At 49.6% G+C, this 26,986-nt stretch overlaps 1 protein-coding gene across 2 annotated transcripts in view; it reads left to right on the top strand.

The window, feature by feature from the left end:
* The window catches only part of IGSF21 (immunoglobin superfamily member 21), a 42,313-nt gene that overhangs the window by 7,948 nt on the left and 7,379 nt on the right, over nt 1–26,986 (top strand). The window contains exons 2-3 of one of the 2 annotated variants that reach the window (XM_058818865.1): nt 14,139–14,251; nt 21,469–21,590. In XM_058818865.1, coding sequence (XP_058674848.1) covers nt 14,139–14,251; nt 21,469–21,590 — 235 coding nt within the window. Of the gene's footprint in view, nt 1–14,138; nt 14,304–21,468; nt 21,591–26,986 lie in introns of those variants that run through there. The other variant, XM_058818866.1, reaches the window with a different exon arrangement.

Here is a 26,986-nt window from a genome sequence, read left to right as displayed (position 1 = left end):
GTGGGGTAACAGGCTGGGTCTGCTGGTGAATGGGATTTTCCATGGGGAATGGAAATGCTGGATCTGCTGGGGAATGAGATTTTCCATATGGGATACGAGGCTGAATCTGCTGCTGGAAAAGCACCAGGCAATGGGCAGATCCCGTTCCAGAAAAGATCCAAAGGATGCAATTCCTACCAGGAACAAGGGTCCCGGAGAGCCCATCCTGCATGGAAAAGCCTGCAGCGCTCCGGCTCCACTCGGAGTCCTTCCCTTTGGAATTGGATAATGAGATGTTTTCCATTATCGCCAGCTCCTGGTGACCCTTTTGAAGTTCTGTTTGCGTCTCTCTGCGTTATTCCAGCTTCTTTTTCCGTAGGGAAGCTCTTTGTGAGGAGTGGAGATTGTTTGGATTCCTCCTGAATTTCTGATGTAATTAGCACGGGGATGGGAAGGCGAGAGGAGCTCAGGGAAGCGCTTCCCAAATTAAACCTTCCCATTCCTTGGAATTTGCAGGGTTGTTTTTATTTAGGGCAGGAAAATCTGGGAGGTTCCATGGTGGGAGAGAGAGGGTTCGGGCAATGGGATGGTCGGGATGGTCCCGCTGTTCTTGGTTTGCGTGGATCACGCTCCAGATCTGCTCCATGCTTCCTGCCAGGAGAAAAAAAAATGGATGAAAAAAATCCCAGAATTTTTGGGCTGAAAGGATTTGATTGGAATGATTTTATCTCGGGGGGAGGGAGGGAATGGGAATGGGAATGGGAATGGGAATAGGGTGCATTTCCAGCCTGGAAAATGAATTGGGAATGGAAATGGAGAGCACTTCCAGCTTGGAAAATGAAAATGGGAATGGAAATGGAAATTAAAATGGAAATGGAGAGAACTTCAGGCCTAGACAATGGGAATGGGAATGGGAATGGGAATGGGAATGGGAATGGAGAGCACTTCCAGCTTGGAAAATGGGAATGGGAATGGGAACAGAGAGCACTTCCAGCCTGGGGAATGGGAATGAGAAAGGAGAGCACTTCCAGCCTGGAGAATGGAAATGAGAATGGGAATGGGAATGGAGAGCGCTTCCAGCTTGGAAAATGGGAATGGGAATGGGAACAGAGAGCACTTCCAGCCTGGGGAATGGGAATGGGAATGAGAAAGGAGAGCACTTCCAGCCTGGAGAATGGAAATGAGAATGGGAATGGGAATGGAAAGCGCTTCCAGCTTGGAGAATGAGAATGAGAATGGGAGTGGGAACAGAGAGCACTTCCTGCCTGGAGAAAGGGAATGGAGGGCACTTCCAGCGGGGGAATGGGAATGGGAATGGGAAGGGAGGGCTTTTCCAGCTGTTTAACATCCCGGGCACTCCTCTCTGCCCCGCTGAGCAGGAAAACCTCCCGCATTCCCGGCCTCTCTTCCCGCCCTCCTGGGAGCACTGAATTAAAGGAATATTGGATGATCCCACGCTTGGTTATGTTTTATTAACGCGGAGCCTCGGCCTCCCGGCACGTCCAGAGGATCTGAGGCTCTGCCGGGCATTTGTCCCTTTTCCAAGGTCTGGCTGCCGCTGTTATTCCCAATCCCAGTCCTTGGTTTGGCTGGGGGGTCAGGCTGGGGTCTTCAGGAAGAGGAGGGAAATTTGGGATGAAAAATGGGAATGTGTGGTTTGTCTGAGGATTCTCTATGTCCTGGTGGGCTTTGGGATAGGAGTTTTGCAGCAGGAATAGGGATGGATTTGGGAAAGGAGAGTCATGGACACCACATGGAGCCACGGAAAAATCTCCTCCTGATTTTCCAGCTCTGCTCCATCTCAGGGGTGGGAGAACCCCCAGAATGTCAGATTTGAGGGAAAAGATCCCCAAAAATGCCAGCATTCCACAAGCAGAGCTAAAGGAGGAATCAGGGCTGGGATTTTGCTCTGTCAGTCTTTGGAATCAGCGGGAAAAGCCAAACATAGAAAATGGGACAGCTCTGGAAGTGCTGGGAGAGGGAAAGGTGTTAAGTAGCAGTGATTTCTCAGCGGAGTGAGGATGGATCGGGATGAAGGGAAGAGCCCCAAGGAGATGGATCAGGATGAAGGGAACTGCCCCAATGAGATGGATTTGGATTAAAGGAACAGCCCCAAGGAGGTGGATTGGTATGAAGAGAACAGCACCAAGGAGATGGATCGGGATTAAAGGAACAGCCCCATGGAGATGGATCGGGATTAAGGGAAGAGCCCCGCACATCCTCTCTGTGGGAGGGAGGAAGTGTCAGGAATCAGTGCCTGGAATCAGGGCTGGAAGAGGGAGATATCCATTAATCCCATTAGGGATGCAGAATTACCGGGAGTGCAGAGGGATTATCAATCATGGAGTGTGAATCTGGAGGAGAGGGAGTGGTGATCACAATCCTGCTTTGTCCAGGGAATGGGGCTGGAGAAGATGGGAAAGATGGAGCTGGATGGGGTTGGGCCAGGGAGATCCTGGGGGATGGGATCATGGCGTTCCCAAGGTATGGGATCACGACATTCCCAAGGGATGAGGGAGTGTTTGGGATGCAGCTGCCCCTTGTCCCTGGAAAAAGCATCTCCAGGCCAGGGTCAAATTCTGGAGTTGGGAATCCTGGTGGGAATTTTGGCTGTTTCCATGGAGGGTCTGGAAGAGTCTGTCCCAAAAATCCTTCCCTTCCCTTCCCTTCCCTTCCCTTCCCTTCCCTTCCCTTCCCTTCCCTTCCCTTCCCTTCCCTTCCCTTCCCTTCCCTTCCCTTCCCTTCCCTTCCCTTCCCTTCCCTTCCCTTCCCTTCCCTTCCCAAACCTTCCCAAACCTTCCCAAACCTTCCCAAACCTTCCCAAACCTTCCCTTCCCTTCCCTTCCCAAACCTTCCCTTCCCAAACCTTCCCTTCCCAAACCTTCCCTTCCCAAACCTTCCCTTCCCAAACCTTCCCTTCCCAAACCTTCCCTTCCCTTCCCAAACCTTCCCTTCCCTTCCCAAACCTTCCCAAACCTTCCCTTCCCAAACCTTCCCTTCCCAAACCTTCCCTTCCCTTCCCAAACCTTCCCAAACCTTCCCTTCCCTTCCCTTCCCTTCCCAAACCTTCCCTTCCCTTCCCAAACCTTCCCAAACCTTCCCAAACCTTCCCAAACCTTCCCTTCCCTTCCCTTCCCAAACCTTCCCAAACCTTCCCTTCCCTTCCCAAACCTTCCCTTCCCTTCCCAAATCTTCCCAAACCTTCCCTTCCCTTCCCTTCCCAAACCTTCCCTTCCCTTCCCAAACCTTCCCTTCCCTTCCCAAACCTTCCCAAACCTTCCCTTCCCAAACCTTCCCAAACCTTCCCAAACCTTCCCTTCCCTTCCCAAACCTTCCCTTCCCTTCCCAAACCTTCCCTTCCCTTCCCAAACCTTCCCTTCCCAAACCTTCCCTTCCCAAACCTTCCCAAACCTTCCCAAACCTTCCCTTCCCAAATCTTCCCTTCCCTTCCCCCTCCAGAACATTCCTTCAGGAATACCAAGGCTTTTCCAGCTGAGCTGGGACCCTTTGGGGCTAATCCAGGTGCCCCAGGCAGCCCTCAGGTCATTTTTTTGGGAAAAAGCCGCACATCACACCCGGAATTCCAAAAACAAAGTGGATTTTTGGAGCTCTTGGGATGCCTGCATGGACTGGGTTTAATTTTGCTCTTCCTCTGCCTGAGGTTGTGCCTCCAGAGAAAGAGTTCAGAAGGAAAAAATTCCAAAATATCATTAACAATGATCCCTTCCCAGTTCCTCCGGGCAGGAATCGATGGAAGGAGCGGAGATCGCCCGGAGCCGACAGCTGGGAGGGAGGGGGGATCGATGGCTCCTCGTTTGTCACCAATCAAAAATCTGGGATAATTGGATTTCCTGCAAGTGGAGAAATAAATCAGGGAATTCATTATCCAGGTCAGGGTCAGCCCTGCTCCAGGGCCACCGGGGTTTGGGAAGACCTGCTTGGAACTGGTGGGAAACTCAGCGGGGTCATCCAAACTGAAACCTGCTGACTTTCCTGAATGGAATTAATGATTTTCCCTCTTTTTCCCATCCCAACCCTATGGGTCTCCCGATAAAGCTGAGAAAAAGGAGTTTTAGAGAGGACTGGGGAGTTTGGGGTGGGAAAATTCTTTCCTGGGGTTATTTTTGGGAGAAGCAGCACCTCTGATAACCCCCTGCTCTTCTTCCAGGATGGGATTTTTTGGGATCTCCAATTATCCCCTTGCTGTTATTCCAGGATTTTTTGGGGGATCACCAAAAACCCTTGTTGTTACTGCAGGATTTTTTTTTTTGATCTTTAATAACCCCTTGCTGTTACTCTGGGATGGGATTTTCTGGGATCTCTAAAAAACCCTTTTATCTGGAATAAAATAGTCCATAATTTTCTGGGGATCTCCAATAAACCCCTGCTGTTATTCCAACATGGGATTTTTTGGGAACTCTGATAACACCTTGCAGTTACTCCAGGATGAGAATTTCCTGGATCTTGGATGAGCTGGAAAAGACTTTGCTTTCCCCTTCCCAAGTGGGGAAACTGAGGCACGGAAAGACCTGGAACACTGGAATGCTTTGGGTTGGGATGGACAGGGACATTTTCCACAGGTCATTGCTCCAACCTGGATTTGAGCACTTCCAGGAACAGGGAGCAGCTCCCAGCTCCTTCCTGCTCTGTTAATTATTCCTGCTGGGATTAACTCCAGCAGGGATTAACACCCCGAGCCGTGGCTTCCCAGAATTGGCTGCTGGTGCCATAATCCCCATCCCAACAGAGCTGGAACAGCAGGAAAATCCTCAGCTGCTGTTGGCAAATCCCTCCCAAACCACTGACTGAGCTCTGCCAGGGGTTTGGGAATTTTCCCCCAATTTTCCAATCCCTCAGCTCCAGTTTGAGACTCGAAAAAGGAGCACCGGGTGCAGTAATTCTCTTTTTTTTTGTTCTGGAATTGCATTACTGGGATGGATTTTGTGCGGCAACACCATCTGGGGATAAAATCCTTTATTCCAGGTGAGGTTTTCCATAATCCTGGTGCCCAGGGGTGGCATTCAGAGGGTGCAGCTTCCTGGGAAACTCCAGGAGCATCCAGCTGGCAGGAATCTCTTCCTTGTCAGGATGCAGAACTGAGCTGCTGGAAAAGGAGAGCCGGGAATTTGATCATGTGGGGAAAAATCCCATTTCCAATCTTTTTCAATGCAGGATTAGGATACAGCCTCTCCTTCTCCTGCCACACTTAATTCAGGATTAATTCCACATCTGCACACGGAGATCAGATCCTGCTGTGTTTTCCGTGGAGCTGCTTGATTAAAAACCAGGGAAAAGCAGAACAGGGGGAATTTTTAGCCTCAGGACACCTGGACATTCCAACTTGGAGCATTAATCCAGGTTAATCCAGGTGTTGAGGAGGCACCATGCTCTGATGGAAGGATTTCAGGGAATGTTGAGCCATTCCGGAGGCATTCCATTGGATTTGGTGGTCGGTGGTCGCTCCCGCTTGGCAAAGTTGGGATTGTAGGAAAAATCCCCGTCTGGTGAGCTTGGGATTTTCTGGGGATAGACGAAAATCCATGGAAATGGAAAATCCATGGGGCAGCTGGGGGGAGATGGAAAAAATGGGGGAAAAGAAGGAAAAATTGGGATTTTTTAAACAGTTCCTGAGTGTCATTGGGATCTGCTGGGAAAAGGAGCAAGGAACTCCCTCCTGGGATTTATCAGCAGGAGGGAATTCCTGCCCTGCAGCCCAGACTGGGGCCGGAAGCACTTCCAGGTGGAAAACAGGAAAATCCAGCTGATGTGGAGAAAATCCTGCAGGAACAGGGTTTGTTTATAGGGAAAAGGGAAAATCTGGGATGAGAGGTGGCACTTCCCACTTGCTGGGCTTCGTTTGCCCAAAATCCATTGGCTTCACCCCATGGAATGGCAATAAAATCGAGGAGCGACCAATTTGGGGATTTCTGCCTTAAATAACTTGGGGGGAGTTGTTTGGCAGCTAGGAATCAGGCCTGATTTGCATATTTGCATAGATGCAAATGAGGGCCATGATCTCCATTTATCAAACGAGGCGTCTCAGACCCAGCCTGGCCCTGCGGAATTTTTGGCTCCATTTTGGCTCCAACAGCTGTTCCAACATCTGGGAAGAGGCCATGAGGTGCTGGCAAAGCCGTTGCTCCAAATTAGGGATGGCGCCAGGTTTTTGAGGGAATTTGGCTCTGCTGGATTCACCTTCCCACCTTTCCTGGGATGAGGCATTGTTTTGGATTCTGAATACACCCAAAATGATCCAAACAAAATGAAAAATCTGGAAAAATCCTTAGATAATGAGGAAAAGGGGTTAATGGAACAGGAGAAATGACAGCAGAATGATGACAAACATCCGACTCTTCCCAAAATCCCGATCCAACAACCCAGGAGCTCTTCCCAAAATCCAGACCCATTGACCCATCCCAAACTCTTCCAAAAACCCCAACCCAAAGATCCACCAGGAGCTCTTCCCATGATCCCAACCCAACAACCCATCCCGAGCTCTTCCTGAAATTCTAACCCCACAACCTCTTCCAAGCTCTTCCTGAAATCCCAAATCTCAATGACCCAACCCAAGCCACCACTTTGAGCAGCTGTGGGAGCTCCAGTGGGATGTCCAGCGTTTTATTTTATGGGAATATCAGTGGGATGAAGGTGTGGAGATAAAATATTCCCCCCTCCAGCACCGCCAGGAGGCCGAGGGACTTTACAGAAACGTTGGAAGTGCAAAGGAGGGGAAAAGTTATAAATAAAACTTCTCAGCACTTTGGTAAATGCTCCTAAACATCCTTCCCATGCGGAGATAAATATTCCACGTGTGATTTACGGCCCTGCATTCCCAGGCTGTGCGGGCAGGGGGATAAAATCCCATAAATCACCGGGAATATCAATGCAGCCACCACATTCCTGCTGATAAGCGGCGTGGGCCGGGAAAATCCATCTTTTCTGCACCAGCTGTGCCTTGACGGAGTTGATTTAAGGAGTTTTGGGATTGGGAGGGGTTTCCCAAGCCTTGGGAGGGTCTTGGATCCTTTGTGTGTTTTCATGGAGAGGGATTCTCCTCCAGGGGGGTTCAGTTTTGGGGGTGTTGGGATTTTGTCCCAACCAAGATAATTCCCATCCATTCCAGGGAAATATTTCCCAAATCTGACAGATCCTGGCTTTCCGATGGATGTTGCTTCCCTCCAGTCCTGTTTTTCTTGTGTTCACCCCCAAATCCTCACTTTTCCAGCATCCCTTGTTTTGTTCCATCTATCCCAGGGACATACTTCCCAAATCCAACTGATCCTGATTTTCTGGTGGCTGTCGCTTCCGTCTAACTGTGATTTTCTTGTGTTCATCCTGAAATCCTCACTTTTCCAGCATCCCTGGTTTTGTAGCCTGGATTTATCTCCTGGGATGGGCGGGACGCAGCCCTTAGATCCACCATGGAATTTCATCTCTGAGCATCCAGGAAATCCCTGGATTTTTGGGATGAAGGACCCCCTTAACATCCAAAAAATTATTCCAAAGCCATTCCAGGGGTTTGTAGGAGGGCCTGGTCTCCCTCCAGCCAAAGCCGTCACGGTTTTCCCTCCAAACATCCATCTTTTTCCTGGAACGCCGCATTCCCTGTGGATTTGTGCCGGAGATGTCGAACAAGCACGAAATCGATGCCGCGAGCCGAAGCCAAGCCGGGAACGGGCTCCCTCATCCCGTGCTCCAATGAGCCGGAACAGCTCCGAGGAGCTTGGGAAAAGCCGGATGAAGACGTTCGAGGATTTATTCCAGCCCATGCCCAAGCCACGGGGCTGATTCCGACGGCTCAATCCCACCCGGATTTGTTTGTCGGGAGGCGCACGGCAAAGGTGGAAAACGCTGGAGTTTACCTGGGATTTACTGGGCATGGAGAGAGCTGGACTTGAGTCGTTGTGGGAAGGAAACTGGACAGGGAAAAGTGGAAATGTGGGAAGGAGCAGATGGAAAGAGGACGGAGATTGGAATTGGAGAGATGGGACAAGGCACCACCGGGAGGCTCCCAAATCCCAAATTTGCTGTGGATTTTCCACTCCCAAAGTGCCCAAACTCTCCTCCTCCATCTGAAATCCTTTATTGTGCTGAGGTTGTGCTGATGGGGAAGAAAATCCCATGGAGCTGGAATGTTTGGAATGTTTTTAGCCCAGCAGGATCCATTTCAACCTCATTCCTCATTTTTCTGCTGCCTCTGGAGCTGCTGGAATCTTGGAGCTGATGAGAGCCAATCCCACCCCTCCAGAACATAAAAGTGACTCTGGAGGTCATCATGTGGAGAAAACCAGCCCAAAATGGATTTTTCCTGAAGATCCATCAGCATCAATCCTTGGGAACCCTCAGGTGGTGTTGGAGATGCTTCCCATGGACACAAGGACATTGGGAATCACGGCACGGAGCAAATCGGGAATTCGTCCTTTTTCTTTGGACTGGATATTTTGGGATATCTTTTCTTTGGGATATTTTGCTTAGGAGGAATCTGGGATTTAAGGAAAAATGGGAAGCTGGACAGTGGTTAAAAATTCCATCTCAATGGGATTTAGGTGTTGAAATCCTTGGAAGCTGGGATTTGGGGGTTTGTTTTATCTGTATTTTATAAAAATAGGGAATCATGGAATGGGTTGGATTGGAGGGACCTTAAATCCCATCCAGTCCCTGCCATGGACAGGGACACCTTCCCCTATTCCAGGTTGCTCCAAGCCCAACCAGGCCTTGGACACTTCCAGGGATGGAGCAGCCTCAGCTTCTCCAGGGTAAATTGATCCATAAAATTCCATCATTCCATAATTCCCACAAGTTTTGCCCATGGGATGGACTGGAAACAGCCCCCAGAGCCCACCTTGAAGTGGTTCCCTCGCTTCATCTTCATTTGGAAGGGGTTGGGAGCCCGAAGGGGCCACTCTCAATCCATGGATTGATCCAAAGGATTGATCCAAACCATTGATTCCCATCACAAAGAGGCTCAGGGCACATCCATAGGATCCATCAGGTTCTGCATCCCAATAATTGGAGAAAAATGGACCCTAAGCATGGGCTGGACATCCCCCTGCTCATTCCATACATTTTCTCCTGATCCCTAAAAATTTAGGAGCTGGTTTGGTCCAGCAGCCCTGCCTAAGGAATAATTCCAGATCCAGCTGCGGAATCGTTCCCTCCCACTTATGGAAATGAGGGAGGGAAGCGGCGCCTAATGAGATGTTTGTGAGGGAAGAGGAATTTTAATTACTGGCTCTTAATTGTCTGCTCGGCCCGTTAATATCCCATTTTCCCGGGATTAATGCCATTCGCTCCCTGCCAGCCGGGCTCCTCCTCTCCTGGGGGTGACGCCAACTTTCCCGGGTTTATTTTAGGGAATACGCCCATTTTCCAAAAGCCAGGGTGACTTTTGGGAGGGCGGTGAAGGGGTTGGGGAGGTTTAACCCCGCTGGCACTGAGCTGGTGGATTTTTGGCAAGCAAAGCTGAATATCCAAGGAAAACTCAGCACAAGGATCCCCCAATCCATTTTCCCCACTTCCCAAAGGCCCATTTTCCTTGGAAGCACGACGTTGACTCCGGCTGTCATGTCCCATTCCCTGGCTGGTGTTAAACCCGTGCCAGACGCTTATTCCTGTTTAAACAAGAAATAAAATCCTGCCGCAGCTTTCCAGGAGGAAAAGCTCCGGATTCAGCAAAATTCCACCTCCCTGGATGGGGCCAGCTGGGAATTCTTTGCCCTTGGAGCCCTCCCGGGTTAACAACGAGAGGCAGCATCATATTCTGACTGTAAATTGTCCTGGAATGTCATAAATAAAGCATGGCCGGAGCCGGGAAGGGAGTAGGAAGGAATTTGCTGTGTTCCCAGGAACAACTGGAGCTGCTGAATTTTTCATGGACAAGATGTTGCAAAACGCCGCCAGTCAGGGCACGTTTGGTTCTTGAGGATCCGGGACTTCCATCCCTGGATCCGCCACGGCCGTGGACATTCTGCAGTCAGGAATTTGCAGGAGTACTCCCAGATTTTTCCAGGGGGGTTTGCATCCCTTTGGATCCCACTGAAAGGGGCGAAATGTCTCCTGTTCTCCTTAAATCCTGGGAATTTTGGGATATAGGCCGGTTAAGGGAGTGCTGGTGTCTGTTTTCTTGTTCTCTCCTGGTTTTCCCATCCCATCTCAGCCCTTGGAAAAGGGAGGTGGAGGAACAGGAGGGAATTATGGATAAGCCCCGTTAATCACTGGCTAATTAAAATGATGAAGTGTTTGTGTTGTCACTGGCTCCTCGAGGATGCTGGGGACATTCCAGAGGGGGATGGAGCTGCTGGATCCCAAGAATCCCCTCCTCTGGCTCCATCCTGAGCTCCCACTCCTCTCAGATCCGCTGCTGCTTCCTTCCCCTAAAAGGATGGGGACGGGTTGGACTCTGGGGACACGGAAAGGGGGAAAATCCATCCTCAGCTGGGGATGCCCCATCCCAGGATTTGTTCAATCTTGGACAGGGCTTGGAGCAGCCTGGGATAGTGGGAGGAGTCCCTGCCCAGGTCCCTTCCAATCCAGTTCCAGAATTCCATTGGTTTGAGATTTTTGGGAAGCACTGGGAGATGAGAAATCCAGGAATGGGAGCACTGGGTGATCTCCACAAATAAATCTTGAATTTCCATGTGGGATGGAAGGAATCAGGCACCCGGGGAGGATGTGGAAGGGGCTTCCTGTGGTGCTCCATTGCTCCATGGCCTTTCCTTGGGACATTCCTTTCCCATCCCATCCCATCCCATCCCATCCCATCCCATCCCATCCCATCCTCCCCAGGAATCTCGGAGGGATTCCAGCTGCCCTGGCCATTCCCATGGAGTGTCCAGCTGCGTTTGTGGGCAGAAATGCCCACAGAATGCTGGAAAGGGCTGGAAATGGGGTTTTTATCCAGCATCCCACACTTCCAGGGCTGGAGCAATTCCTGCCTCATCCCTGGGAGCTCTTTTGTAATTGGAAGCACCGAGCTTGTTCCGATGCTCTCCTTTATGAACACGTCACTCCCGATTTCAAAGGACATTTCCTTTATCCCTCCCTTCCCCCTCTCCTCCCCCTCCTTCCCTTTTCCCTTTTTAAAAAATCCCCCTTAAACTGGACGGTGCCAGAATTCCCAGCGATCGCCAGCAAAAATATCCTCTCCTCCCCAGGGCTGCCATCTAATCAGAGGGATGAATTTCCAGAGGGCTGAATCCGATCCGGGGGAGGCCGGGCCCAGCATTCTCTGGAAAAATCTCGGATTGAAAAGAGCAAAGGGGAAGCGGAGCGAGGCTGAGAAGGGGACGCTGATAAAGAGATGCTGATAACGAGAGGGATGACAGAAATTTCATAAATTTGGGATGGGCTCTTCTTTTCCGAAGAGTTCTTCCCACCCAGCCGTTCCCGTCACGGCCGCTTTGTTCTCCTCAGTAAATCCCAAAAAAAAAAGGGAGCTGAGAGAGGCTTTGGAGCAGCGCTGGCACCTGGCAGTTGTTCCCTGTCGGGAGGCGAAGGGAAGGGGAGGATGAGGGATGGGATTTGCACGTCAGCCGCAGCCAAGCAGCGGGGTCTGGACGGCTCCATCTGGATCCCTGCTTTATTTCCCTTTGTTTTCCCGCTTTTCCCCCTCCTCTCCACGCATCCTTGGCCGGCTCCTGTGGGGACTCGGCATCTGTTTCCCTCTCCCTCTTCTCTCCTTCTTTTCCACAACTTCTGGGTTGGTTTTGCACTGGATTTGGGCAGAATTGCTCTTGAAGTGTTTGAATTTTCCCTTTCCTGCCTTTTCCAGGCCCAGTCAGGGCTCTGGAATCAGCTCTCCATGGGATCCTGATCCCACAACACCACAGCAATAAATCCTGGAGCTCCAGAGCTTCCATGCAGGAGAAGTTTGGGAGCATCCTGTGGTTCCACCCTGGTGTTTTTAGGGACCAAATGTCTGGATTTAAGGCCCAGCCAAGCCAGAATTCCCAGGAATATGGGTGGAAGCTGCTCACAATGCCAGCTCTGAATGGTTTTCCAGCACATGGAGGAAACAGAGAGAGGAAAAATTCCAATTTTGGGGGGTTTTTTTGGCCACCCAGAAGATGCAGGTCAGGGATAGGTTTGGAGGGGATTTCCTTGGAAAAATGTTGGGATGGGTAGATTTGTTGCATGGGAGTGGCGGGGCCATCCCAAACTTGGTTCTTTTTGATTTTAAAAATCCACCAAAAATCAGGGAAAGGTCTAAACACCACCAAAAGCCTTGGCTGGACTGGGATGGGGATGGATCCCTTTCCCATGGAAATGCACATTTCTGGAAGGGAATAATGTGGGAAAAGGGATGGAAAACATCCGGAAATGCTGAGCTGGGAACTCCTGGATCCCATGGACAGGGGGAAAATCCAATCTCTGCCCTGGACTGCGATGGGGATGGTTTTGCATGGATGTGCATGGGTATGGAAGGGAATAACATGGGAAAAGGGATAGAAACCATCCAGAAATGCTGAACTGGGAACTCCTGGATCTTTGCTCCAGCTTTGCCAGTTCCTCCCCGGCTCCCTTTAATCTCCGGCTGATCCGGGGAAAGGCGGGAGCTGCGATCCCACCCGGGGGCTTCATGGAAAGCCAGAGCTCTTCCGCACGCACGGAGGCTCCATCCCCAATTCCTTGGGGCGGATCCTGCCGCGCTGCCAAGGATTTGCTCATCCCCCTCCTTCCCCGCCGCTTTCCCGTGCCTGTTGCTCATCCCGGCGTTCGGAAATGTCAAAAGCCGAGCGAGGGGAATCGGGGCAGCCGGAGAGACCCCGGCTGCCCTTCCTCCCTCCCTCCTCCTCCTCCTCCCGTTCCTGCCTTTTCCATCCGCACAGCCCCGAATCCAAGGGGCCCTCGTGCAGCCTTGGCAGTCACAGGGATTTAATCCCCGCTTTAGGAACAAAAATAAACTCTGGACAGGCAGGGAGAGGCTGGAAAGGAGCCGGCCCTGGGCGGACTGGGAATGTTGACCAGGATTTGGGTCGCTCCCAGCCGGGAAAACCAGGATTCTGGGATGCAGCCCCAAAATTCCCTCATTCCAAGCATCATTTGGGGCTGAAAAGAGATTTAACCCTCAGCCCTTCCCCCAAACAATCCCAAAAATCCATTTTTTCCCAGCATATTTCCTTGTGCAGAGCTGTTCCCGCAGCCCCCAAAAGCAGCACAAAACGGGATTTTCCGGCTTTTTCCCGGTGTTCAATATTCCAGGCCACGCTGCCCTGCTGCCGCAGCCGGCACGTGTTCCCGGAGCGTGTTCTCCCGCAGGTCGTGCCTGGGATTTATGGCACAAACACCTCCAAGTTGTTTTACAAGGAATGCTGAGCCTCAGGATCACTGCCTGGGAGGCACAAAAATTCCCGGGAACTCACCTTCTGCCCTCCCAGGGCATCTTCCACAAAGGAATCTCTGATTTCCAGCCCCGTTTCCAAACCTGCTCCTGTTTCCCGGCCTTTCTCTTGGCTCTTTTCCCACCTGGTGCAAGGAGAGATTTTAAAAAAAGGAATTTGGAGTGGGTGAGGGGGTTTTTTGGGATGTCCCGGTGTCAAACAGGGAAGGATGCCTGGGATTTGCCAGGCTGTCAATCCATCAATTCCCAACAGCCTCAGGAAAGGCAGGAAAACATACCAGGAATGAAATTCCCGTCCCTGCTGCCCCCCGGCTGCTCCCTGCTCCCAATTTCCCAACAAATCGAGGGGAAAGAGGGAAAAAGGAATGGATGGAGCTGCCGGGCTCTGTATTTCCCTCTGGATTTAGGATGGATCTGGAATCTGGCCGTGGGGAGATGGGGAAGGAGCTGGAAAACCCCCGGGTGGGGGTTGTACATCCTTGGGGGAAGCTGTTGGGGAATTCCCACCGGGAATGAGGAATTTGGGAAGTTTTGTGCAAGCACAGGGCAGGGAATAGGGAGAGACAATTGAGCCCAAGGCAAAGCCATAGGAAAGATGGGAATTTGCAGTGGGAATGGCAGATGGGATTTTCCCAAATTCAGGAATAATTTCCTACAATTTTGGCTTTTTTGGGATCATTGGGGTGGCCCTGTGAGTGATCAGGGCTTTCCCTGGCATCCAACAGTGCCATTAACCCATAAAATCCCTGGAAACCACCAATTCCAAACTTCCCTGGAGCTCAGCTCTCTTTCCCTGCCTTTTTTTCCCCCACTTTTCCAGGATATCTGACCGTCAGCATCGAGCCCCTGCCCCCGGTGGTGGTGGGAGACGCCGTGACCCTGAAATGCAACTTCAAAACCGACGGGAAAATGCGGGAGATCGTCTGGTACCGGGTGAGCTCCGACGCCTCGGGAATGGGAATGCGGAGCCGGCCGGGAACAGAAGGTCAGGGCTGGATGAGGCAGGAAAAGCAGACGGAGCTCGGGCTGATGGGAATATCAATTCCTGGGAGGAGGAGGAGGAGGAGGAGGAGGAGGAGGAGGAGGAGGAGGGAGGCAGCTGGGCTGGACGTGGGAAATGAGGCTGGGAGGCATGCAGGATGATTTTGGGATCATCAGGATTTGGAATCACCAGGATTTGGGTTCATTGGGATTTTGAATCTTCGGGATTTGGAATCATCAGGATTTGGGTTCATTGGGATTTGGGTTCATTTGGATTTGGAATCATCGGGACTTTGGATCATCGGGATTTGGGATCGGTGGGATTTGGAATCATTGGGATTTGGGGTCATCATTGGATTTGGGCTCCACATGGAGCACCCATCTTTTTTTTTTTTTTTGGAGTGGCTGCCAGGTGGGTTTAGGGATAGTTCAGGATTGAGTTGGGATTTGGAGTTGGAGTTGAGGTTGGGACTGCTCTGCCAAGAGCTTGGCAGGTGGAAAATGATGGGGAAAAGGGAGGAATGGAGAAAATTTGGGATATCGGGGGTTTGGGGTTCTTCATGTAGAGGTTTTTAAAAAACTCCAAACTTTCCCTGTTCCAAATATGTTTGGGAATTTAGAATGTTGAATGGGAGGGAAGTTCCTGGTTTTATTTGGGAAAGGGGAATTTTGAGCCTGGTTTAATTTGGGAAAGGGGGGAATTTGGAGTCTCATTTTATTTGGGAATGTGGAATTTAGAGCCTGGTTTTATTTGGGAAATGAAGGATTTGGAGCCTGGCTTTATTTGGGAAAGGGAGGAATTTGGAGCCTGGTTTTATTTGGGAAAAGGAGAAATTTGGAGCCTGGTTTTATTTGGGAAAGGGGAATTTTGAGACTGATTTATTTGGGAAACGAAGGATTTGGATGTTGTATTAATTTGGGAAAGGGAGGATTTGGAGGTTGGTTTTGTTTGGGAAAGGAAGGATTTGGATGTTGGTTTTATTTAGGAAAGGTGAATTTGGGGACCAGTTTTATTTGGAAAGAAGAATTTTGAGAGTGATTTTATTCGGGAAAGGAAGGATTTGGATGTTGGTTTTCTTTGGGAAAAGGGGGATTTGGAGCCTGGTTTTCTTTGGGAAAGGAAGGATTTGGAGGCTGGAGCTGCCCCTGGATCATTCTTCCCAAGCCTTGATCCAGCCTCAGGTTCACCAATCCTGAGCTTTCTCCAGGGAAATTTGGGATAAGCTGCCAACCATAAAGGGTTTTATCCAAGAAAACCTGAAGTTTTCCAGGGAAAACTCCTGGAGAAGGCAAAGAGAGGGCGAGTGGTGCCGGTGGCATCAGATGGAGCAGCTGGGAATATTTTTCCTTGGATTTCCCATCCTGTTCCTGCTCCCTGAACAAGGACCTGCCCTTCCCTAATGCTCTCCTGCATTTCCAGGTTTATGAACAGGGAAAGGATGGGAGCAAATCCAGCTGTTGGAATGTGGTGGAATTCTCCATGGAATCTGAGATGGATTTTCCAATAATTATTTATGGATGGACCCCTAAATGCTGGACAGGCAGGGAACAGAACCCAAAACTTGCCCCGAATCCAAAATCCCAGCTTGGAATTGATTTCACTTCCCTCCTTATTTTAGGGAGAATTTTTTTTTCTGCTGGCTCCGCCGTCTCCACCAGGTTTTTCCTTCCCTTTTCCACTGGGTAATATTGGATTAACCCACTTTCCCGGGAGCTGGATTTGCATAATCCCCCCTGCGAGCAGGGATGTGGGAGCGGCTGCTGCTCCAGAGCAAACGATGCTCCGAGAAACCTCGGAGGCAAAGGGAAGGGCAGAAATATCCCAGATTTGATTTTCATCCCCACAAATCTCCCAGGGCTTTTTACCCCTCCTTCCCTCTTGCTCCTTTCCCAGGATGTTTCCCAGGTTTGGGAAGTTGGGTTTTTCATGGAGCATCATGGAGATTTGCCCAATTCCTTCCTGATTTTAAGGGCTTTTTTCCCATTTTTCTCCCTGTCTTGCCTCACTCCCAGACTTTTTCAGCTTCCCAAAGCTCCAGTGGCAGCTCCGGGGTGTTGGAGGTGATGGATGGATCTGGGAGAGCTGGGGCGGAGCCTCTGGAGCTGTGGGTTCCGTTTATTCCACCCGTAAATCACGGGAATGTGGCTCCGGAGCGCTGGATTGGGGTCACGCCCGGCTCCTCGTTCCCGTGATTTATTGGACAGGGAGCAGAGGGAGCTCCTGGAGTCTGAGGGATCCGAGCTGCTCCAGGGGCAGGAAGGGGCAGGGAAAAGGGGGAGAGAGGAGGAAAAGTCAATGGCAGCGCTTTGGTGGGGATTGGAGTTGGGAATAACCCCTGGGATGGATCCTGTGGGATAACCCCTGTAAGGGATTCGTAACCCCTGGGACAGATCCGTAACCCACATGGTACATCCATAACCCCGGGGATGAATCCATAACCCCTGGGATAGATCCATAACCCATGGGATGAATCCATAACCTATGGGATGAATCCATAACTCCAACCCCTGGAATGTATTCATAACCTGTGGGATAGACCCATAACCCACATGGTACATCCATAACCCATGGGATAGATCCATGGGATGGATTCATAACCCATGGGATAGATTCATAACCCACAAGATACATCTATAACCCATGGGATGAATCCATAACCTGTGGGACAAATCCATAACACATGGGATGGATCCATAACCCACATGGTGCATCCATTGTGGAGAGTCTGGTTCAAGCATGGCTTAAAGAAAGAGGCCATGAAGGTATACAGCTGAGGGAAAAGTAAAAGGTAGCTGTAAAGCAGCATTTCCCAGGCTTGATTCTGTAAATAATTAGGCTCTCAAGCACCACTTTATAAACAATAAGATTCTCAGACAGTCTTCCCATAACAGGCAAAACATTCTGTCCTTGGGCTCTCTGGGAACAGATAGCTGCTCTGGGAACAGATATGAAGGTTTTGAGAACTTTTCATATCACAGTGAGAACGCTGGTCCTGTTTTCAATAAACAAACCACAGGTATTGTAAAACAAAAGGAGGGGTTAGAGTTTTCTCTGTAACCTATCGTGAGCTCGGATTTTGCAATATGCATGAAGTTAATTAACACCATTATAAAAGATGACTGATTTAATCAATAAATCGGAGTCGATGCTCATCAATCGGATGGTCGTCTCCCTTCACTTCAATAATCCATAACCCACAGGGTGGATCCATAACCGCTGGGATGAATCCATAACCCCTGGGATAGATGCATAACCTGTGGGATAAATCCTTAACACATGGGATGAAACAATAACCCATGGGATGGATCCATAACCCCTGGGATGTTTCCATAATTCATGGGATAGATCCATAACCCACAGGATGGGTCCATAACCCCTGGGATGGATCTGTAACCCCTGGCATATATCCATAACCCACAGGGTACATCCATAGCCCCTAGGATGGATCCATAACCCATGGGACAGATCCATAACCCATGGGATGGATCCATAACCTGTGGGATAAATCCATAACACAGGGGATGGATCCATAACCCCTGGGATGTATCTATAACCCATGGGATAGATCCATAACCCACAGGGTACATCCATAGCCCCTAGGATGGATCCATAACCCATGGGACAGATCCATAACCCATGGGATGGATCCATAACCTGTGGGATAAATCCATAACACAGGGGATGGATCCGTAACCCCTGGGATGTATCTATAACCCATGGGATGAATCCATAACCCACAGGGTACATCTATAACCCCTGGGATGGATCCATAGCTCCCGGGTGGGTGATCCCATTGGGATCTGTGCACTCCGAGACTGAGGATCCTCATCCCACTGGTGAAACCCCACAGAGAAGCCTCACACTGCAACCAGTACCCACGATTCCAGTGATTCTCCTGGATTCCCAGGGATGAGGGACAGACAGGGACAACCCTTTCCTCCCGCTGGGAAACCCCTCAGCTGCTGGAACGCCGCCAATTTCAGCATTCCCGGGACGAGCAGAGGGGATTTTTCCCAGAATAAACAGGAACACATCCCGCAGGTGGAGGGAGGTGTTAATTAACATCCAACACTCCCAACACCTCCGCAAGGTGTGATGTTCCCGGGAACAGGTGTGAACACGGATCTGCACCTGGAGAGCTCCTGAGAAAGCCTTAGCAGGAGATGGGGTGGCAGAATCCGCTCAGAATGAGGCTGGAAACACCCGGAGCTGTTCCTTGGTCCCAGTGCAGGCATCTCTGGGGTTGCACCAGATTTGTGTAGTTGGTTCCAGGATGGAAACTAGGAAAATTACTTCTTTTCCCAGTGGAGCTCAGGAAAAATAACAGGGAAGCAGGAGAGGGAGGGGAAATCCTTGGAGGCTCCAATCTGGCTCCATGCAGCAGGAAAGGAAGTGGAGCTGGGTTGGGCTGGGCTTGGAAAATGGGAATTTGGGAATTGCAAACAGGATTTGGTGGATTTGAGGTGTCAGACATCATTCCCTGGTGCTGTGTGGGATTCCTGGGATGTCCAGGAAGGGTGGGAATGGAAGGAAGCCCGCAGAGCTCTGCCTCCATTAATTAGAGTTTGGTGCTCAGGGTAATTAGTGGGAAGGGAATGAACTGGGATCACAGGGAGCAGGGCCCTGGCATTGCTCCTGGTAGTATCCCTGGAGTATGGGAATTACTCTGTGTGGTATCCCTGAAATATGGGAAAATATAAATCCAGAGTTTTCCAGCATAATGAAATTTTCCCATTGGTTGTGATTCCCAGGGAATGGGTGAGTGAGGCAGGAAAAAACCTAAACCAGGAGTTTTCCAGGATAACAAATTTTCCTGTTTGCTTCTCCAGGGAATGGCCAGGAAAATCCTAAATCTGGAGTTTTCTAGGATAGAGTTTTCTGGGTTGATTCTCCAGACAATGAGCAGGAAAAAGTGAAACAATGAATTTTCCAGGATATTGAGTTTTTTCCAGTTGATTCTCCAGGGAATGGGCAGAAAAATCCTAAATTTGGAGTTTTCCAGGATAAAGTATTTTCCTGGTTGATTCTCTAGGGTATGAGAGGGAAAAACCTAAATTCAAAGTTTTCCAGGATAATGAGTTTTCTCCAGTTGATTCTCCAGGAAATGGGCAGGAAAATCCTAAATCTGGAGTTTTCCAGGATAATGAGTTTTTCTGGTTGATTCTCCAGGGTATGGGCAGGAAAATCCTAAATCTGGAGTTTTCAAGGATAAAGAGTTTTCCTGGTGTCTCTGATGTGGACACTGCACCCCCTCCCTCTTCTCCCACCAAGAGCCGGGAGTGCTGCAGCCGCTCCAGGGAATTTTCCCTCTTTCCAGAGCCATTTCCATTTGCTTGGAGAACGGGAATCCATTGATCCGTCCTCGGCACACAGAACCTGGATCAGATCCCAGTTCCAGCCCTTTCATCCCACATCCATCACTTCCCGATGATTTTGGTTCCTTTGGGCATTCTAATGGGACACTCCAGAGATCTGAATGGATTTTGGGAACAGCAAATTTTCATTTTAATGGATTTTGGGATTTGTTCGGGTCACTGTGGAGGGGAGGGAGTTTTGTCAGGAATGAGATTTTTCCTGGGATTTATGAATAATGCAGGAAGCAGCACCCGGAATGTGCTCCTGTGCCCCTTTTCCCAAAATTCCTGGATGTGAAGACATCCATTGGAATAGGAACCATGGGATTCTGCTCAATTATCCTCCTTTTTTGATTCCCAGCAGGAAGTGTTGGGCCACAAATTGCTATGGAGTTTCTCTTCCCAAAAAATCTCCCCCAGGCCCGGATAAAAGGCTGGAATTAGGGCTGATCCCTGGAGAGACAGAATTCCTGATGAGCCTTTTCCTGGAATTCCCTGGAATTCCCTCAGGATTAGAAGCGGTTCCTCCAGTTCTCAGGGATTGTGAGGATTCCTAGAGGGTGATTCCAGCTCCCTCTGGATGGGGCAGGATTTGGACCCACATCTGTTCAGATGTGCTGGGAAAATCCCAAGGCTGCAAATTCCCAATCCATGGGCACCACCTCCACCATTCCCAGCACTTCCCATCCTAAAAGAATCCCTTAAATCCCTTTGGATTTGGATCCCTTCTCCATCCTGAAGCAGCTCCCAGGTTTCTCCTCAAACCCAAAGAAAATCACAAAAAATCATTGGAAAGTTCCCTGGAAACTTCCCAAGGCCGGAGATTTACAATGCCCGTCCTTTTTCCCACTTTTCTTTATCCCACATGCGTGCTAGGGTGGAATTTCTTTCCCATAAAAGCCTCAGCCTGGGATAATAAAGTGGAAGAGTTCTTTTAGTGATGGATTTTTTTCCCTCCTTTTCCACCACTTTTTGCCATGAAAAAGTGGGGAAAAAGGAAATAGAGAATAACGGTGGAATTTTGGTGAAGTGTTGTGTGGGGATTTGGGGTTTTGTCCTTGGGAAATGTTGAATTTGAGGATTAAATCCCGAACTCTTCTTCTGTTGTTCGTGGTTTATTTTAAAAAATGGGAATTTTCACTCTCTGCTGGAAGCTGGTTTAGCCTCAAAATTCCCATTTCCTCCATATTTTTCCACTAAAACTCCTCAAAAGCAGGGAAGATAAATCCAGAGGCATTGGGAGGCACAGGGAATAGAGTCCTAAAAAAAAGCAATTTTCCATTTAAAAAATTACAATTCCCAGCTGGAAAATGGAATAACGGGATGGAAAACGTGGATTTTGATTTCACCTCAGCAGGGCCATCATAAATCCATAAATTCCAAGATGAAAGATGCTGGGATTCAATGGATAAATGTGGAAATCATTACATAATAAAACAAAAACAAAACCAAAATAAAAATAAAACAAAAACGAACCTTAAAATAAACATAAAATAAAAACAAAAACAAAAAGTAAAATTCTAATGTAAGTATCAAAATGCACAACATAAAATATTAAAATCAATGTATTTACACCATTTAATACAGATTAAAATTCAAATTAATTTATCCAAATCTAAATAAATACCAAAATATTAAAAATTATTTCAAAGTGCAAATAAATCTATTAAAATCTAAATAAATACATTCAAATTTAAACAAATCTATTCAAATCAGAATCAATTTACTCAAATTCTCAGAACGAAAACCCTTTGAAATATTCCAAAAAGGGCCCAAAATTCCCAGATTTGGGACACTGGGGTTGTTTCCCGCAGGTCACTGACGGTGGCACCATCAAGCAGAAGATCTTCACCTTCGATGCCATGTTTTCCACCAACTTTTCCCAGATGGAAAACTACAGGAAGCGGGAAGACCTCGTTTACCAATCCACCGTGCGGTGAGTCCTTTGTCCCTATTAGTGCAAATTTTTAGGAATTTTTTTCCCTATTTTTGGCCCCGTTGAAAGGATTCCAGCAGAAACCACACCCCATCCAAGCGTTGTTCCCATTTTCCTGATGATTCTCAGGGAAAAGGTGGGAAAAATTGGGATTTTTAGAGGTGGGAATGGGCAGAGAAATCCAAACCTTGGGAAAATTTGGAAAAACAGATCCATGTTTATTTATAAAACAGGCATGGGAGCGCCTCCTTGCTTTTATTCCAAGTGGGAATCACTTCCAGAATTCCAGGTTTATTCCTGATTCCACACCTCCTCCATTCCCGCTGCTCTAAAACCAACTCTGGAGCTTGGAAAAAAGGTCAGGAGAGGCTTCATCCAAGGGGGAAAAAAAATGGGATGAAAATTCCCTTCCTCCCAGTTTCTTTCCAGCTTTGTTTCCTCTGGAAATGAGAATTTCCTGATTGGATTTTCCCAGCTCATTTTTCCTGGAATGGGGGGTAAGAAAACGAGGATTTCCTCCAGTCGCAGGAGGTTTTCCCGCCTGGAAATATCCGGAATGGCCTGGGCTCATCCCATAGGATGAGCTGGTGGGAAGTGGGAAATCCTTCCCAAACATTTGGGATTCATTTGGGAATTTTTGGGTGTTTTTTGCTGGTTTTCCCTGCTACGTTTGGAGTTGGTTTTTATCCTGAAGGAAAAGAGCGGCTGTGTGGGAATGAATGTGGATTTAGAGTGGGAAAAGGGTGGGGAAACGGGGCTGGGGAGGGGATATTATGGGATGGATCAGGAGGATCCTCAGGCCCTGCTCAGGAGAAGCTCAGGAGGAGTCTGGGATGCTCAGGGGGGTCAGGAGATGCTCAAGGATTACTCCGGGAATGCTCCAAGAATGCTCTGGAGAAGCTCAGGGGTCTGGACATACTCAGGGGTTACTCGAGGATTACTTGGGGAATGCTCCAGAAATGCTCTGGAGATGGTCAGGGTGCCCGAGGGCCACTCAGAGGTTACTCAGAGCATACTCAGGGGTCACTCAGAGAATACTCCAAGGTTACTCAGAGGATACTCCATGGATGTTCAGGAGAAGCTCGGGATGCTCATGGGATTCTCACACAGAGCAGGAGTTACTGCAGGATTACTCAGAGGATACTCAGGAGAGACAGGCGATACTCAGGACACCCAGAGGTTACTCAGAAGATGCTCCAGAGATGTTCAGGAGAAGCTCAGAATGCTCATGTGGATGTTCAGGTAGGTTAGGAGGTACTCCAGGGTTACTCAGAGGTGTCAGATGATGCTTGGGATACTTGAGGGTTACTCAGAGGATGCTCAGGGGATGTTCTGGAGATGCTCCAGAGTTGCTCCATCCCTGCTTTGCTTCCCTGGATCCAGAGAGCTGCTCCTCAGGATGTTGACCACATTCCTGACTCCTGTGTGGAGAAGGTTTTGGCAGCTCCAGGCAGGAATTTCACATCCCTGATGTAAATCCAGCTGTAAATCCAGCTGTAAATCCAGTGCTTCCCTTGGGATTTGGCCATCACTTGCCTCCAGATGGGAAAATCAGGGAATTAAAAATTAAAGTGGATTAAAACATTCCCTGTGTGTGGAATGAGGGATCAGGAGAATCTCTGGAGCAGGAACAAGGATCAAACATTCCATGGAATGAGGGATTGGGAGAATCACTGGAGCAGGAACAAGGATCAAACATTCCATGGAATGAGGGATTAGGAGAATCACTGGAGCAGGAACAAGGATCAAACATTCCATGGAATGAGGGATTAGGAGAATCACTGGAGCAGGAACAAGGATCAAACATTCCCTGTGGAGGGAGTGAGGGCTTGGGACAATTCCTAGAGCAGAAACAAGAATCAAATATTCCACAGAATGAGGGATTGGGGAATCCCAGAGCAAGAACAAGGATCAAATATTCCCTGTTCATGGAATGAGGGTTTGGGAGAATCCCTGGAGCAGAAACAAGGATCCAACATCCATGGAATGAAGGATTGGGAGAATCCTGGAGCAGGAACAAGGATCAAACATTCCCTGTGGAGGGATTGAAGGATCAGAAGCATCCCTGCAGAAGGAGAACAAGGAATCACACATTTCCTGCTCATGGAATATTTCCCGGACCTGACAAGGAAAGGCTCCCACTTTTCCTGGCTGCAGTTCCTTGTTTTCCTCCCTTTCTCCACATGTTGTAGAACGAATGGAATTTGGGAGCACAAAATTCCCCCACCCCAGTGCCAGGCACTTGAAAGCCTCAGTAATGTCCGGGAAATTGGGCATGGAGCTGGGAGATGTCGGCAGGAAAAAGATTTTCATGGCATGGCCTTTCTTTTCCAAGGAAAACAGGAGCCAGCCTGAGGAGATCATTCCCAGAGCTGCTTTTCCCAGTCATTGGAATTTTTGGGAAGGTCCTGCTGGATTTTGGGCTCTCCCAAAGAATTGGGGCAAAGCCAGGAAAAGTTTGGGGATGGAGGAAGCATTTCACAATCCAGGCTTTTCCTCCTGTTCATTCTCCCTTTCTTTTTCCATCTATTTATTCTCTCTCTTTTTGGGAATCTTTGCCATGGTTCAGACACAGTTGGAGCCATCTCAAGGAGCTTTATCCCAGGAGGAGCTGTCCTTATCAGTGTTACCCTGGTCCTTATCAGCATTATGCCGGGCAGAATTATCCCGGGAGAATCCCGCCACTTCTGCATTTTCCCGGTTTCTTATCAGCGTTTTCCCACATGGAACCATCCTTATCAGCTTTTTCCCGGGTGGAGTCAGCTTTATCAGCGTTTTCCCGCTCATGATCAGGGTTATCCCAGGAGGAACCATCCCAGAGAAGTAATCCCAGGAGAAGCCAGCCACATCTGCGTTTTCCCGGTTCCTTATCAGCCTTTTCCCACTCCTTATCAGCGTTTTCCCGAGTGGAGCCAGCCTTATCAGCCTTTTCCCGCTCCTTATCAGCGTTTTCCCGGCCTTATCAGCGCAGCCCAGGGGCTCCAGCACCGTCTCTTTCCATCCTGGCTCTGTGCCATGAAGAGCAAAGCTGGGAGAGATCCAACCCCTCCAATCCTGTTTTTTTCCCCTTTCCCTCGATTAAAATTCCACCCTCATTAGGAATTCCCAAATCCCTTTGTCCCTGTATTTCCAACTCCAGGATGTGCCAGGGAGCGTTTGCCTTTCCAGGGCTGGTTGTTCCCTGTCTCCCATCCTTGGGAATTCCAAACTGAGCCTGCCAGGCCCCAAAATCCATGTGAAAATCCAAAGGAATCCTTCCAAAAGGGCTGGAGCGGGATCGGAGTCGCTCCGAAGTGCGGCTAATGGGAGATTCCCGATCCGTGCGTGGATAATCGGAGCCTGGAACAGATGGTGGAGGCTCCATGGGAAGCGTTGTATCCATGGAAAGGAGGGAATGTTCACTTCCAGGAGGATCTTCGGAGCGGGAAGGTGGCCAGGGGCTGGGAGAAGCGAAAAGTGGAGTTGGAATCCCCCCGGAAGGGAAAATTCCTCTGAGTGGGATTTTTAACTGGGGTGCTCCATGAGGGAATTGCTCCTGTCCACATGGGGTGGGTGAGGTGGGATGAAGCTGACAGAGAGGAAGAATCGATCTCCTGGAAAAGGGAATGCTGCCAGGTGGAGAGGAGAGATGGATTTCCTGGAAGAGGGAATGCTGCCAGCCAGAAGATGGGATGGATCTTCTGGAAGAAGGAATGCTGCCAGCCAGAAGATGGGATGGATCTCCTGGAAGAAGGAATGCTGCCATCGAAAAGGTGGGATGGATTTCTTGGAAGAGGGAATGAAGGAATGCTGCCAGGTAGAAGGTGGGATGAATTTCCTGGAAGAGGGAATGCTGCCTGGTGGAGAGGAGGAATGGATCTCCTGGAAGAAGGAGCATCACCATCCAGAGGGTGGGATGGATCTCCTGGAAGAGGGAATGCTGCAAGCTGGAAGGTGGGATGGATCTCCTGGAAGTGGGAATGCTGCCAGGTAGAAGGTGGGATGAATCTCTTGGAAGAGGGAATGCTGCCATCAAGAAGGTGGGGTGGGTCTCCTGGAAGAGGGAATGCTGCCAGGTGGAAAGTGGGATGGTGCTGGGATGCTCTTCTCCACCACAGAGGGATGGCTGTGCCAGCTGGAAAGGTGGAATGTTGCTGGAAAAGCTGGATGAGGCTTCTGGATGGTGGGGTGGGATAATGGTCCTGACTGGAGGGCCAGGATGCTTCCAGTGGGAGAAATGGAATAATGACGACTGGAAAGGTGGGATGTTTCCAGCTGGAGAAGCAGGATGATGCTTCTGACTGGAAAGGTGGGATGTCTCCAAGCAGTGAGGTGGGATGATGCTGACTGGAGAGGTGGGATAATGCTTCCGACTGGAAAGGTGGGATGCTTCCAACCATTGAGGTGGGATGATGGTCCTGACTGGAAATGTGGGATGCTTCCACCTGGAGAAGTGGGATGATGCTTCTGACTGGAAAAGCAGGATGTTCCCAGGTGGTGAGGTGGGATGACGCCAACTGGAAAGGCGGGATGCCACCATCCAGTGAAGTAGGATAACACTTCCAACTGGAAAGGCCGGATGTTTCCAGCCATCGCGGTGGGATGATGGTCCTGACTGAAAAGGTGGGATATTTCCTGCTGGAGAGGTGGGATAGCCCTTCTGACTGGAAATATGGGGTGTTTCCAGCTGGAGAGGTGGAATAATGCTTCCGACCGGAAAGGCCGGATGTCCCCAGGTGGTGAAGTGGGATGATGCCAACTGGAAAGGTGGGATGCTTCCTGCTGGAGAGGCAGGATGTCGCCATCCAGTGAGGTGGGATAATGCTTCCAACCGGAAAGGTGGGATGCTTCCATGCAGTGAGGTGGGATAACATGGCCAACTGGAAATGTGGGATGTTTCCAGATGGAGAAGTTGGGATGGTGCTTCCAGCCAGGGAGGTGGGAAGTCACAGACCAGCAAGGAGGGATGGGACCAGCTGGAAAGGTGGGATGATGCTGTCTGGAAATGTGGGATGCTCCCAGCTGGAGAGGCGGGATGGGATATTGGCTGGAAAGGCAGGATGCTCCCAGCTGGAGAGGCGGGATGGTGCTGCCATCTGGGAAGGTGGGATCGTTCCAGCTGGCACTGGGCGATGGTGCTGGCTGGAAAGGTGGGATGGTGCCGGCTGGTGAGGCGGGAAGGTGCTGCTGAACGGAAAAGTGGGATTCTAAGGACCAGAAAAGTGGAATGCTGAGGCCCATAAAAGTGGGATGCTGAGGACAAAAAATGGGATTCTGAGGAGCAGAAAGGGGGGATGGTGAAGTTAAGAAAGGTGGCACAGTGAGGACCGGAAAAGGGGGATTCTGGGGATCAGAACTGTGGGATGCTGAGGAGCAGAAAGAGGGGGATGGTGAGGACCAGAAAAATGGGATGCTGA

This window comes from Ammospiza caudacuta, chromosome 22 (genome assembly GCF_027887145.1).
Source record: "Ammospiza caudacuta isolate bAmmCau1 chromosome 22, bAmmCau1.pri, whole genome shotgun sequence".
NCBI lineage: Eukaryota > Metazoa > Chordata > Aves > Passeriformes > Passerellidae > Ammospiza > Ammospiza caudacuta.
Note: the sequence above shows the minus strand (reverse complement) of the source record. Positions and strands in the feature narration are given on the sequence as shown.